This window comes from Gymnoscopelus microlampas (genome assembly GCF_963454915.1).
Source record: "Gymnoscopelus microlampas genome assembly, chromosome: 22".
Classification (NCBI taxonomy): domain Eukaryota; kingdom Metazoa; phylum Chordata; class Actinopteri; order Myctophiformes; family Myctophidae; genus Gymnoscopelus; species Gymnoscopelus microlampas.
Window position 1 is genome coordinate 31,843,480 of NC_139959.1, and position 13,684 is coordinate 31,857,163.

General features: G+C 42.7%; 1 protein-coding gene across 2 annotated transcripts; it reads right to left on the minus strand.

Moving 5' to 3' along the window:
• Positions 1 to 186: 186 nt before the first annotated feature.
• On the minus strand, positions 187 to 8,799 carry emc9 (ER membrane protein complex subunit 9). Of its 2 annotated transcripts, none has more exons than XM_084048994.1 (6): positions 8,626 to 8,799; positions 7,348 to 7,544; positions 4,381 to 4,457; positions 3,111 to 3,180; positions 2,879 to 2,973; positions 187 to 1,263 (listed from the first exon to the last, which is right to left on the minus strand). In XM_084048994.1, exons 2-6 carry the CDS (start codon positions 7,540 to 7,542, stop codon positions 1,083 to 1,085), a joined length of 618 nt encoding a protein of 205 aa, XP_083905120.1. In that variant the 5' UTR covers positions 7,543 to 7,544; positions 8,626 to 8,799; the 3' UTR covers positions 187 to 1,082. The 2 variants fall into 2 exon arrangements, with proteins under 2 accessions (XP_083905120.1, XP_083905119.1); XM_084048993.1 differs by having other exon boundaries at positions 7,348 to 7,572.
• Between the last annotated feature and the right edge of the window lie 4,885 nt (positions 8,800 to 13,684).

The following is a 13,684-nucleotide window of genomic DNA, read 5'->3' on the forward strand; positions in this document are numbered from 1 at the left end:
TTCAAAAGATTTGCAAATATTTTCACAATTTTTCAAAAATAGCAGATCTACAAGCTCATAGCGCGGCACTCAAATTCAAATGTTTTCCCTCTGAAAGTGGACCAGCAAATAACTTTTTTTTTGGAACACATCTCTGCTTCAGTTTCATACAAATGGACACAACAAACTCTCCTCCATGTCTGTGGATCATGTCATTAATTAAGTTTTAATTCATTCAAAAAAATCATCATTTTAATTCATTTAAAACCTACAGTACACACGCTGGAGGAATGTGAAATGAGACGCACTGGATGTCCTACGCATGGATCAAAGTTCTCAAATCGCCACGACCGATTTCGGTCATTTGGAAGCATGTCACGCACCGAAAATAGACGATATACAAGCTCACAACACGGTCGCACTGTGGCGTGTTGTGAACTTGTAGATCGGCTATTTTCGGTTATTCGTTATTTAAAAGGGATAGTTCACCCCAAAAAAAACTTTTTTTCTATCGATTTGTCATCCCATGGAGACTTGAATTCATAGATATGTTTTTGTCGCATTCATAAGTCAATAATTTGATGACCAGCGGACTGGCAGGCAGCGCTTCCGGTAGGAGACACAAAGGAGACCCTTTGTGTCTGCTATCGGAAAAATATCCATGAATTCAAGTCTCCATGGGATAAGTAATCGATAGGAAAAAGTCATTTTGGGGGTGAACGATCCCTTTAAGGGCTCCTCTCATGCTGTTTCACAAATCACAGATTAAGACTTGGCCTCACAAAAATGTTTTGGTCGTGAGATTTGATCTAGCTTTTAATCCATGCGCGTGCGTCCTGTGGCGTCGTGGGTAGAGAAACGGTGTGTCTGCCAAACTACCAAGCTGTAAATATTTGTATTGTTATTTATGCATGTACTCTTTTTCATGTCTGTCGAAAAACACAAAAGGCATTAAAAATAAATGTCATATTTCTCTAACCTATGTTACACGTGTGGTGTATAACGGTTAGTGATTATCTCAGAATGTTTGTACATCGGAGAAGACTTCTAAGTTAAATAAATCTGGGATTCATTTTACAAAGCTACGCTAACTAATACTTCCTCTACACGTTTCCATTGGCCGGCGACGCCAGCTCCGCTATCTTGTTATTCAGCTTCTGATTCGTCCAGTCCTTTGTGATGTCGTCCAGGTGAGTGTCAAAATCCACCAATAGCGTGTGATCTCCGGACTCCAGCATCTGATTGGCTACGGCTCGGGTCTCCTCCCACTGTCTCAGCATTATCCTGGGGGGTTCACATGACCACAAGTTAAACACCCCCCACAGCATCATCAGTAACATATAACAGGACAGAATTGGACATTAATTTGACTTAGACTTAGACGTAATTAACCACTTTCAACCTGGCATTCCTATTTATATCATTTTTTCTCCTCTCCCCCGGAGAGGGAGACAGAACATGCAGAAATTCTGGACTGTGAAGAAATATGTAACGGCATCCTAGAAGAACTTTGAGCTACTTTGTATTCAGTAAACAGGATTATCTAAAAGAGTAATAATGTTGTACTGTGACGAAAAATAATAATGTTAAAGGGCAAGAGCACTTTGGTAGAGGTTTGGGTTGTATTGTTACCTTGCCAGGATGCAACTCCAAATGTGGATAAGAATTTAAAAAATATTGCTCCATTGATTAGAAATTGATTGAAATCAAAATATGCTCCTCATTGACTTGCATTGTACGGTGAAACTAGCACATAAACAAACACCGCTGATTCAGACAATATAGAACATCACCAGTACGTTTTTTTTTTTTTTATAAAAATGTCAACTTCCTGTTGATTCGCTATTTTTATTAGGAAGAAAACCCAGACTGGCTCCGTGGATCCGGATCTTCAAATAGTAAAATCAACAGGAAGTTAACATTTTTATTTAAAAAACAGTGGGTTTGGTGATCTATATTGTCTGAAACATTTTTTTTGCGGTCGTTTACGTGCTAAAAAAGTGACTTTGAGAGCTGTTTCACTGTACAATGTAAGTCAATGAAGAGCATATTTCTTGTCCACCTTTGGAGTTCCATCATGGCAAGGTAACTACACAACCCAAACCTTTACTAAAGTGTTCTTTCCCTTCAAGACATTATATATAATCTAAATCTATTTTAGATGTGAACAGGGCTGACTACACTTCAACCTGGCGTCCCTGTTTTGCCATGTCATCACATGCAATGAAAATGTAAAGACATGTAGGAATTCTCAAAAGATAGCAGGTCTACAAGCTCGGGCACTTGTAGACTAATCTCTCAAGAACAGATTCCGACCTGCGGTGGAATCTGTCGGAGCGGTTCGTCCTAACCAGTGCGCATTGGATACAAGTGGGCGTGCCTTCAGATCAGGAAGTGGGCCGCGCTTTACCCAATCAAATGTAGTGGGCGGGATTCACGTGTCCATCCACCATGATCCACCCTCCCCCCCTCGAAACTAGCCGAAACTAATTTAACAATAGCGTCCTCGGAGCGGACAAAACCACGGAAAGATATTCACATTTTAAATTACTCTTTCATCATAGAAACAAGTGGGCTTATAACCAAAACCATCCATGTTCTCTGGGAGAAGTGGTGTTAGTGTTCCGTGTAGAAATATTGTTAGTGGGAATGAAAACATGGTCGCACCAACCGGAAGTGATGCGCTATAGGCAGACATGAAACCGGTGTTTCCCTGCGCTCTAGTCTAACATTATACTCCTGCCAGACTCCACAGAATATCAGAAAAGCAGAGGTCGCTGTTTTTCATTTTCTGTGGGGTCTGGCTACGCGAGACTACTTGTAGACTGGCTATTTTTTACTATTTGTCCTCTGAGGATATATATAGGCTTAAGTGGTTTTACGTGACGTTAGCTCTTACGTGTGTTTGTCTTTGAGGGTCCATCGTGTATCTTTGCGCTCATACATCACTATAGGAGGAGACCGATCGTCTGGAGACATTTTCCCACCGTCAATCTGAAAGTGAAATACAGACGGTCATGATCAATACTGAATCTTAAAATAACTGTCAGGACTGAGAACTGGTGTTCTCGGTCTGTGCTACTCGCGCGTGCGTGCGTGTGTGTGTGCATGCGTGTGTGTGTGGTTCTCACCATTAACAAAACAGCGTTGCTGAACTGCTCAGATATCTTGTCGGCTATCTTCAAGGCACAGGGCGTGGGGCTTCAAGGTCAAAAAGGAAGAAAGAGGAAGATTACAAACTTTTTAGGATTTTTAACGGATAACACAGAGTGACACCACAGAGTAGGTAGAGAGGATGCAACTCAAAAACCTTTGGGCAGGGCTTTGACAGAAGTTGCTAATGGATGGGCATCGAACCTGCAACCTCTTGGTTGGAGTTAGCGGTTACAGGAGGACGCTCTCTCTCTGGCCATTAAACCTGCAATCCATCACTTATTCTACTGCTGCAGTGGTTGTAGTTTGTCTTAACTGCTCTTCAGTGGTGTAAAGTAACTAAGTATATTTACTCAAGTACTGTACTTAAGTACAATTTTGAGGTATTTTTACTTGACTGGAGTATTTCCGATTTTCAATACTTTTAGGCAAATATTGCACTTTTGCTCCACTACAATTATTTGAAAACTTAATTACTAGTTACTGCAGATATACATTAATACATTATAAAACATACATTAACCACTTTAACCCTATTTTATACCTAGGCTATTTGAAAATAGCAGATCTACAAGCTCACAACGTGTCGCATCGCGACGCGTTGTGAGCTTGTAGATCTGCTATTTTCAAACATTTTTGTACTTTTGGTACTTTTTTATTTTTGGGGGCTTTTATGACTTTATATGACAGGACAGTGGGCTGACAGGAAATGGGGAGAGATGGGGAGTGACATGAGGCAAAGGTCATCGGGATTGGGAGTCGAACCCGTGACACGGATTACCAGCCTAGGTGCCCAGACGGTTACGCCAACCGTCCAGGCCAACTTTCAGTACTTTTAAGTACATTTCGATACCAATACTTTTGTTCTTTTACTCAAGTAAATGTTGAATTCTGGACTTTTACTTTAAACAGTACTTATACATTTCAGTATTGATACTTTTACTTAAGTAAAACATTTGAGTACTTTTTCCACCACTGCTGTTGCTCCTCTATTTACTGTAGATCCTGTGGTTGGGTAGTGACACCTACTGGTCGACAAGTGGTACTGCATGATTCTCCAAACCACAATATTATCCTCTGTCCAAAAACAGGCTTTCTGTTTTAGCTCAGCAGTAGACATTTCGTCCGCTTGAGCGGGGGGGGGGGGGGGGGGGGGGGGCGGGGGTTGAATATCCTGAGTAGGAAATGGAAGCTTTAAGCCACCCCTGTTCTATCTCACAACGTATAGTTACTGTAGTTACTGTATACCTGCTGTCTGCTATACAGGCGTTGCCTTGGTAGTAGCCGACTATCCTCTGCTGGGTCTGTGAACACCACACGTCCACCTGAGATGCAACACAACAACACAATACATGCTATTGACTAAATACGGGGGTTGAGAGAGAGAGGGGATGAGAAGGAGTCACGTCAAGAATATTACAATTAACCCATTCAATCCGGGAACGCATCTGTGTCATTTTAAGATTTCTTTGGCTGTTCAAAAATAGCAGATCTACAAGCTCCAGCGCGGCACAAGCTTGTAGATCTGCTATTTTTGAAAAATCTTGAACATTTGTGCAAATCTTTGAATATACATATTTTTAAAGCAAACATTTGTAACTCAAATAACTCATTTGCTTCATGGGGGTCCATGATTGTTTTCTAAATCCTAACAGTATGTTGCTATATCAGTGGTGCTCCAACTTTTCCATGTCAAGGACCCCCAAAATGATATGTATTTGGCCGCAGACCCCCATCTCAAAATATGTTGTTCCAGGGACCTCCAGAAGCACAGATCGGAGTTAACAATGTTCGCTTTAAAACATAATATATTATATACTACTAGACCATACCCGTCGGGGGATATGAGGACCCAAAGTGCAGTTTGGGTTATACGCTGAGCACAGACAGTATGTCAGGGATGGAAAGTGACTGTTGGTACCTGCAACAGTTCCAACCCACATGCGCGCGGCGCATCCACACACACACACACACACGCACGTGCACGTCCCGTCGGGTATGAATAGACGTTGTGTGCGCATACAAAATACTGAGTCCAAGTCTACAGTATGCAGAAAACCTCTCTTGCAGGTAGTAGAGGGAGTATTTTGGCAACAAAGAGAGATTTTGTAGGAACAATTATAAACGTGATCCTTGAACCTTGATATTGTTTGCTGTTCTTACGCTCAGTGTTATAGTCTGTGTTCTCCGAGTCCATTCATAATTTTATAGCATTAGCTACATTAACATTTGTGCGTTTGAAATTGTTATATTCTGCTTGAGATCAGATAAGAATGGACTACTTTATTGCCCATTACATTCACATGAAATAGAAAATTATCTTCAGCATTCTGAAACATGTACATGAACATGGAAATCTATGGGATATTAACTTAATACCTGGAACGCATCTGTGTCACTTTAGATTTCTTTGGCTATACAAGCTCATAGCGCGGCACCGAGTGCCGCGCTATGAGCTTGTAGATCTGCTATTTTTGAAAAACCGTGAAAAAAAAAGGTTTCCAAAAAACTATTAGGATTTAGATTTTTTTTTAGAAGTGGCCTCAGGTCTTAATGGGTTAACGGGTTAATTGTGGGAATGGGAGTGACTACAAGTACATTCACATGAGCACATTTCAACGGGAGAGTCTCTTTTCCAGGTGTTTCGCCTAGGTGGACAAGGTTTTGAGGTTAGGTTTAGGCATCATTTCTGTGAGGTTAGGGTTAGGTTTAGGCATAGTTTTGGTGAAGTAAAATGTTAGGGTTTAAACGCAATCAAGGCGAAACACCAATGAAAGACCGATTTCTCCACCACAACGTTATTTATGATGAAAAAGAGGATTTTTTCAAACATCTGAAGAAAAGGCAGAACAATGTCTACGCATCCATTTAGAGTCCAATTACAGATGACCCGTGCTACTGGAAGGTGGTGTCCACACAGCCAGTGAGTGCCTGTGGCTATATATTCTTTCTTAGGATAGGGAGTCGGGACTGAAGGGGAGCACTCGGTTTTGTTACCTAAGCAAGGCAGGCAAGCCTTGGTGGACGCAATCGTTTATCACGCTAAGAAAAACAAGCGCCCCCACCCCATTTCAGCCTATCACAAGCCGAGTCCTCATTCCCTATCCCAAGGAATTTCTTTTTAAAGGAAGAGACGCTGATGTCATTTTCTGTATCCTGCAATTCCAGCCGGCAGATTCGTCGCACTGGGTGGCAGACTCACACCGGAAGTTCAGTGAAATAACATTGGAGTGGAGTCTATGAGAGCCAGCTGGACAGCTTATGAACAAACTTTCTGAACGATTTAGACCTTTTAAAAATACTTGTCTCAGGAAAATAAAAGAAGACATATCACACATTGTTTTCTGCTGTGTTGCTTTTCGATTGTGAACACTGTATAATTTTATAGAGATATCTAAAGAGCACAAAGTACGTTTCTGAACGGCCAAAGTGACTGTCCCCCATTTCCTGTCTGGCGACCAAATCTCGCGATACCTCCGAGACAGAAACGACACCTGCCTCTGTTTAGATGCCTCAATAAAATGATGTACTGTGCACATCGAAAAGCAAGTGATTAGAAAACAACCTGTGATATGTCTTCTTTTATATTCCTGAACCGATTTTATGACAAAGGTCGCAATCGTTCAGAAATAATGTTTGTTCATGAGCTGGTTCAATTTTGCAACCCCATGTTTTCACCCAGTGTCAATTGTCTAAGTAATCCTGGGCGCTACACTCCCTCTGTCAGCTTAGGGAGAGCCCAGAGCCGAGCTCATGCCTCCTTCAATGCATGAGCGCTAGCAAGCCTTCTTATCACCCGACAAGGGGGAGTTTCCCCGGTTGGACGTAGCGCGTGGAAGGAACACGTTATTCCAACCAGTTCCATATCAGGCGCCCCGGCTGACCAGGCAGTATAGAGACCAGGATTACTGCATGCTTTTGTGAGGGTGACACGGGGAGAACAAGCAAACTCCACACAGAAAGGCCCTTTCACCAACCCCACCTAGGGTATGGGCACTGATGACGCGAAGGAGAGGACACGCCCCCAGCGCCCACAGCGTCCCCGGTGGGAATCGAACCCAGGACCTTCTAGCTGTAAGGCGACAGCGCTACCGACAACGCCACCGTGCCCCCCTGCCACCCATAAGTGTCATGGCGCATCCCCGGCGTCCAGCACGTCTCTCTTCCTTTCAAAAGACTCCTTGCCCTATCCTAGGAAACAAAGGATTGGCGTACCTGTGTGAGGGCCAGCTGAGTGATGGGAGCCAGAGACAGGTGAGAATGAAGGAGGGGGACGCAGTCGGTGACCATGACGGCGCCACTCTGCGAGCCGGAGGACAACAGCAGCCCGTTGATGCTGCACCGCGGGAACAGAGAGGCGTGGAGGTACATCTTTACGTAGGCGCGACAGGACAGCTCCACCTCACCCATGGCTGAGAGACGCAAGCGACACACACAGCTCTGTAAACACACACACACACACACACCATCGGCTATTTTTGAGAAATCGTGAAAACGTGTGCAAATCTTTGAATCTACAAATGTCTTCTAAATCCAGTTTTTTGAAAAACTTATGTTGCTATATTAGTGGTGCTCCAACTTTTCTGTGTCAAGGAACCCCAAAAACTCTAGATTCCAGATAGAATCTAAGAGTTGTTTGAGGCTAGTGTGTATGTATATGTAGCCCTAGAATGTCTGTGATGGGGGGCGCGACTTGAGTGACGGACCCACACAAGTAAATCGGTCCGTCACTCAAGTCGGCCCCCCTAGCGCATCCAGACAGTCGTCCGTGTGAAGCTCGTGGAAAAGTGGAGATATTTGACTAAACACACGTTTTCTGCCAGAACTTTCAAATGGATATGACACTAGAGGACAAAAAATGACTCCAAGGCTTAGGAATTAATTATTGGGTGAGTACAGACGGAGTTTAGAGCACTTTTACGGCCGCGCAGATCGTCACTACACAGCGCGCCTACGAGGGGGATCTATGACTGTGTATTTGGAATACTTGAAATGTATGTAAGATCACAGACATTCTAGGGCTAATGTATATGTAGCTCTGGTCCATAGTGTAGAGGGAGTTCTGGACCAGAGCTAGTATGTATGTATGTGCAGTATGTAGCCTATATGTATGCATGTATGTATGCATGTATGCATGTATGTATGTATGTATGTATGTATGTATGTAGCCTTTGATCAAGACAGACTATCATAGATGTATTTGATAGAATAGATGATTTTTACATTTGCATATCTATCATAGATATGCAAATGTCAAGAAATACATCTAAATACATCAATAGATCTATGATCAAATAGTAATACATCCATGATAGCCTTGGTCCAACCCATACACACATAGTAGCTCCGTTTGGAACCTCATTCTATCTCAGAGAGTGAGGCTCCAAACGGATCTACATCCATACATACAGCATCATCATAAACTGAATCAAAGCACAGAGCTAGCCGTTAGCATGCTGGCTAACCAAGCAGGACTGTTTTTCATATTCTTACCTCAAAAGTATAATTGTTTGGATTTTTATTTTACAAATACAGCCTCCAGAAATGACCGGTCTGCTCTGCTGATGTTACATCAAATATAATAATTATTATTAATAACGATAAAACACTGAATGATGAGGAATATCTAACGGGTCAGCTCTTCAGTCTTTCTACCTGTCAACTACAAGCTACTTCCCTTTCCCCGCCCACAGTGGCTGTGATTGGTCACCACGTCCTCGTTTGGACATTCGATTGGAGGGTTCGAGGTGTCAGTCATTTCCTCTGCTTGTGTCGAGTTTTATTTTTGTAATAGTGCTCCTCCTGGTGGACTGAGTGTGAACTGCGTTTTTGGTTCAGTGAAAAGAGGTTTAATAAAAGTAGTGCAGCCAGTGGAATATAATATATAACAGTGGTGTAAAGTAACTAAGTACATTTACTCAAGTACTGTACTTAAGTACTATTTTGAGTTTTTTTTTTACTTAACTGGAGTGTTTCCAAATGTCAGTAGTTTTACTTCCACTCCACTACATCTCAGAGGCAAATATTATACTTTTACTCCACTACAATTATTTGAAATGTTTTGTTACTAATTACTTTGTAAATTGAATGTTAATGAATGAAACGTTTTCCAACAAAAAATAACCAAATGAACACCATGTTGTCAGTATATATTGTGATTTATATAAATAAAAAAGTGTAATGTAAACTCCTGTGATATTCAAATTCTTTCTTTCAAATATAATACCACATGTCAATAGTCTCCTTTTCCATCTTACAAAAGCTGCAATCTTACACTTGCTATCAATGTGAATGTATCAAGTCAACCAATATGTTTGGCAAACAAACCCTATTCATTTACTGTGTAACAAACAAATAAGGGGTTACTAGCAGTGTATATTCATATTAGCCTATATTATATGAGGCTATATTATATTATACTATGATATGAACTTACAGTTCTAATATAACTATAAGTGTGTGTATGTTGCTGCTCTATAACTGCCTCGTTTCATTGCCTTTCTCATCTCACTGCCTGTATGTATATTTATTTTTCTTCACTAAACTAGAACTTTTAAATGTGACCTGTTTCTATCCTGTTTCCCTTTCTCTACTTTCTATCTCTCTACTACTCTATTCGAGTGGTTTTCAACCCTTTTCATGTCAAGGACCTCCAAATTGACACTTATTAGCCTGCGGCCCCCCATTTGAAAAGATATACCAGGAACTCAATCACAAAACCCATCTAACCCCTGCTCATTTTGCTAGGAATGGATGGCTTAGGGTTGAGGACAGAGTACAGCAACTTGCTATGGGCCTGGTCTTCAAGATACACCACAACATTGGGATCCCCCTGTATTTGTCAAAATACTTCCTAAATGTTAATGAAGTCCACGATCATAACACCAGAGGCAGCTCCACAAATCATGTTCAACCCAGATTTGGCTAAACAAAGGGAATGAACTCTTCTTCTTCTGTCGTATGTCCTTAGACCTTCAGCTCCGTTGCAGCAAGCCAGTCCAGTGTGTCATTGTCTAGGTCAATTAAACCACGATCACCATTAGGTGGCCGGTATTTGGGGCAGCTGGTCATAACGTGTTCCACAGTCTGTTCTGGATCCCCACATTCACAGTGGGCATTGTCTGCGAGACCCCACTTGTGCATTGATGCATTGAAACGCCCAACACCTGTCCTCAGTCGATTGAGGGTTGTCCACTCCTTTCGTGGGAGGTGCTGGCCAGGAACATCTGCTGGGTCCTCGATGTATTTGTGAAGCCTGGATGGTTCTGCTGCCTTCCACTGGTCCCTCCATCTTGCCTGCACCCAGGAAGCCTTGGAGGTGTCCGCTAGTGTTGTGCGGAGCAGTTCCTGGGCCTGTGTGGCAAAGGGGTGCCGGGACTTGAGGCGCACGTGCTGTGGTGTCTCCATGACGACTTTGTGGAGGAGGTGTGAGTCACTCATCTGTGCCTTCCGAGCGAGGGCCAGCGTGGCGGCTTCTCGTCTGACCTCTGCTGGAGCGATTCCAGCGAGGACAGGTAGTTGGTTTGATGGAGTGGCTCGTAGACATCCGGAGACGGTCCGTAGGGCGGTGTTGAGGGCAGCATCCAGCTTCTTCACATGGGGGCTACGGCTCCAGACTGGGGCACAGTACTCAGCGGCGGGGAATACCAGTGCCTCGGTGGAGATGCGCAGTGTCTTTGTGGTGGCTCCCCACATAGTACCGGCTAGACGGCGTATCAATGCGGCACGGGCGGTGGTCTTTCCCTTGACACTATCCAGGTGTTGTTTGAATGATAGTGTTCTGTCCAGCTTCACCCCAAGGTATGTCGGGGAGGACTGGGACTGTAGCCGGGCATCTTCAACCATGATGTTTATTTCACGGGTTGCTTCCTTGTTGTAGAGGTGGAACATTGTTGATACGGTCTTCTCAACACTGAGCTTCAGGCGCCAGTTCTTCAGGTATGAAGACAGTATGTTCATGTCCTCAGAGAGGCCCTCTTCTACTGCTTCCCAGGATGGCTTGCTGAGCAAAATGGCCAGGTCGTCTGCGTAGCCGTACTTCCTTGATGTTGTTGTGGGTAGGTCGTGGATGTAGATGTTGAATAACATCGGTGCCAGCACTGATCGCTGCGGGACACCGTTCTTGAGCTTTCTCACCCTGCTGCTTTGGCCGTTACTGGTGTGTAGCCGAAAGCTGCGGTTGCTCAGCAACTCCATTATGAAGCTCACCATGTGCTTGTCTGGGATGGTCTCCAGAAGCTATGTAGCCCACGCAGCCAGACAGTGTCGTAGGCAGCCGTGAGGTCTAGGAAGACGGCACCCGCCTTCTCTCCTGCCTGGAAGCTGTCTTCTATGTCGTGGCACAGAAGGGTCACCTGGTCTGTTGTTGACCTACCGCTTCGAAAGCCAGCTCGTTCTCATGCTATTCATCAAAAATGTGGAATGCCCTACCAAAAGGAGTAAAGGAGTGTAAAACCCTACTCACTTTCAAAACTGCCCTAAAGATACACCTTCAGGAGGCTGCAATTCGAAAATGGCCCCTGTCTAAGTCTTAACCTACCCCCCTACCCCCCCCCCCCCCCCTATTTATTTTTCTTCTTATTTTTTTTCCCACTCTTCATACCAGTAACCTGTAAGCTGATTGTATGACATTCTGGATAGTAGTGTGTAATGTGTATATCTGTCTGTCTCTTATATGTCATCATGATTTGTGTGCATGGGGATCTCATCTTAAACAAGCTCAGGCTTAATGAGTCTCCCAGTTTAGTTGACCTTGTATTGTGAATTTGTACTTCCATGTACTGATGTTCTCATGTCTTACTAAATAAAGTACATCAATCAATCAAAACCCCCATAAGAGAAGATTTTTACGGTTCTAGTAGTAGAATAATTCTCCACCATTTTAATTTCAAGGACCCTCAGTTTGACATGCATTAGGCCAGTGATTGTCAACCTTTTTGGTGCCAAGGTACACCTGGCTTAGCCAAAATATCCCAGGGTACACCTAGATATATGGTGCGTATATATATATATATATATATATATATATATATATATATATATATATATATATATATATATATATATATATATATATAATATTTACTCTCATGTACACAAGATGTGTACCGATTTATTTTTGGAAACATACTTGGAAACAACTTGTTTTGCTTTGATGTCATAATAAAGAAACCTTGAACTAAAAAACAGCACACACATGTTCAATTTGGCCTACAAATATATAAACTTGTCATTGCAATGAACAGAGGAGTTGGATTCACCTTCCCAAGAAAAATACTTTAAAAACTCAAAAAGATTTTTAAAAAAAAATATAGGAACAGTCTTAGTGTGAAACTGTTTTAGAAAGAAAAAAAACACTTTTAAGCCAGTACAAATGTCTTTGTTTGAAACTTGAGTCCTTTTTAGAAACACTGAATATAGCAACATGCCTTTCATTGTTTTCAAGGCAAAAAACAAACCATGTCACTCTGCCTTTCATGAATATTCAAGGCAAAAAAGTACCATATGTCATTGCTATGCGCTAACTGCTAGCATCAAACTCCGCTGGAATTGATAGTTTTAAACTCTCTAAAATGGATCTAAAATGTTGTGCTTACCTCGACAATAAGTGTTGTCCCTATCTACTTCAATGGACTACTTTATAAGAATCCAGCTGTTTGCTGGATTCTTTTTTTTTTAACGAGGCACAAGAGCGTGCGCGCACAACGAGCGTGCACACACACACACACACACACACACACACACACACACACACACACACACACAGTCACACACACAGTGTCACACACACACACACACACACACACACACACAGTCACACACACAGGCTGCAGGCTACCCTGGCAGTGGCAACATATTTGCATTCCTATGGGTGATGGTCGCTGCACTGAAAGGACTCGGCCGTGGCTGGGTGTGAAACGGATGACGGCCGTATCGATTGACGGACGCGCTATTGTTCTCGAGGGGCTGGTTTCACACTTTCTTCAAAGCTCATGGTACACCTAGCAAGTATCCGCGGTACACTTACTGTACCATCTACCGCGGTTGACAATCACTGCATTAGGCTATGGACCCCCATTTAATGGCATTTCTATCTCTGGGACCCTATTTTATTTTGCAAAATCTATGTTAATTTAACTCAGAGTGTTCAAATGGAACCCTAACGGGTCCATTTGGTTCCATTTGTTCACTCTCTGAGTTACAGGCACATAAGACCCTTATGATAAGGGTCCATTTGGTTCCTAAATATCTATCATTTAGCTGGGGACCCCCTGGAACCCCCTCAAGGACCACTGGTTGAGAACCACTACTCTATTCTCCTTCCACTTTCCTGAAAAAACAGCATGCCTTGGACTCTCCTTCTCTTCTTATATGCTTTCTATGGAGGAAATTCATTTAACTCTGTTTGCCAGAGTACAGCATTTCTAAGGTGTAAACCCAGTGGTGGAAAGTAACTAATGTACTCAAGTACTGTACTTGTACAATTTTGAGGTATTTGTACTTTACTTAAGTATTTCCAATTTCCAATACTTTTACTTCTACTCCACTTCAT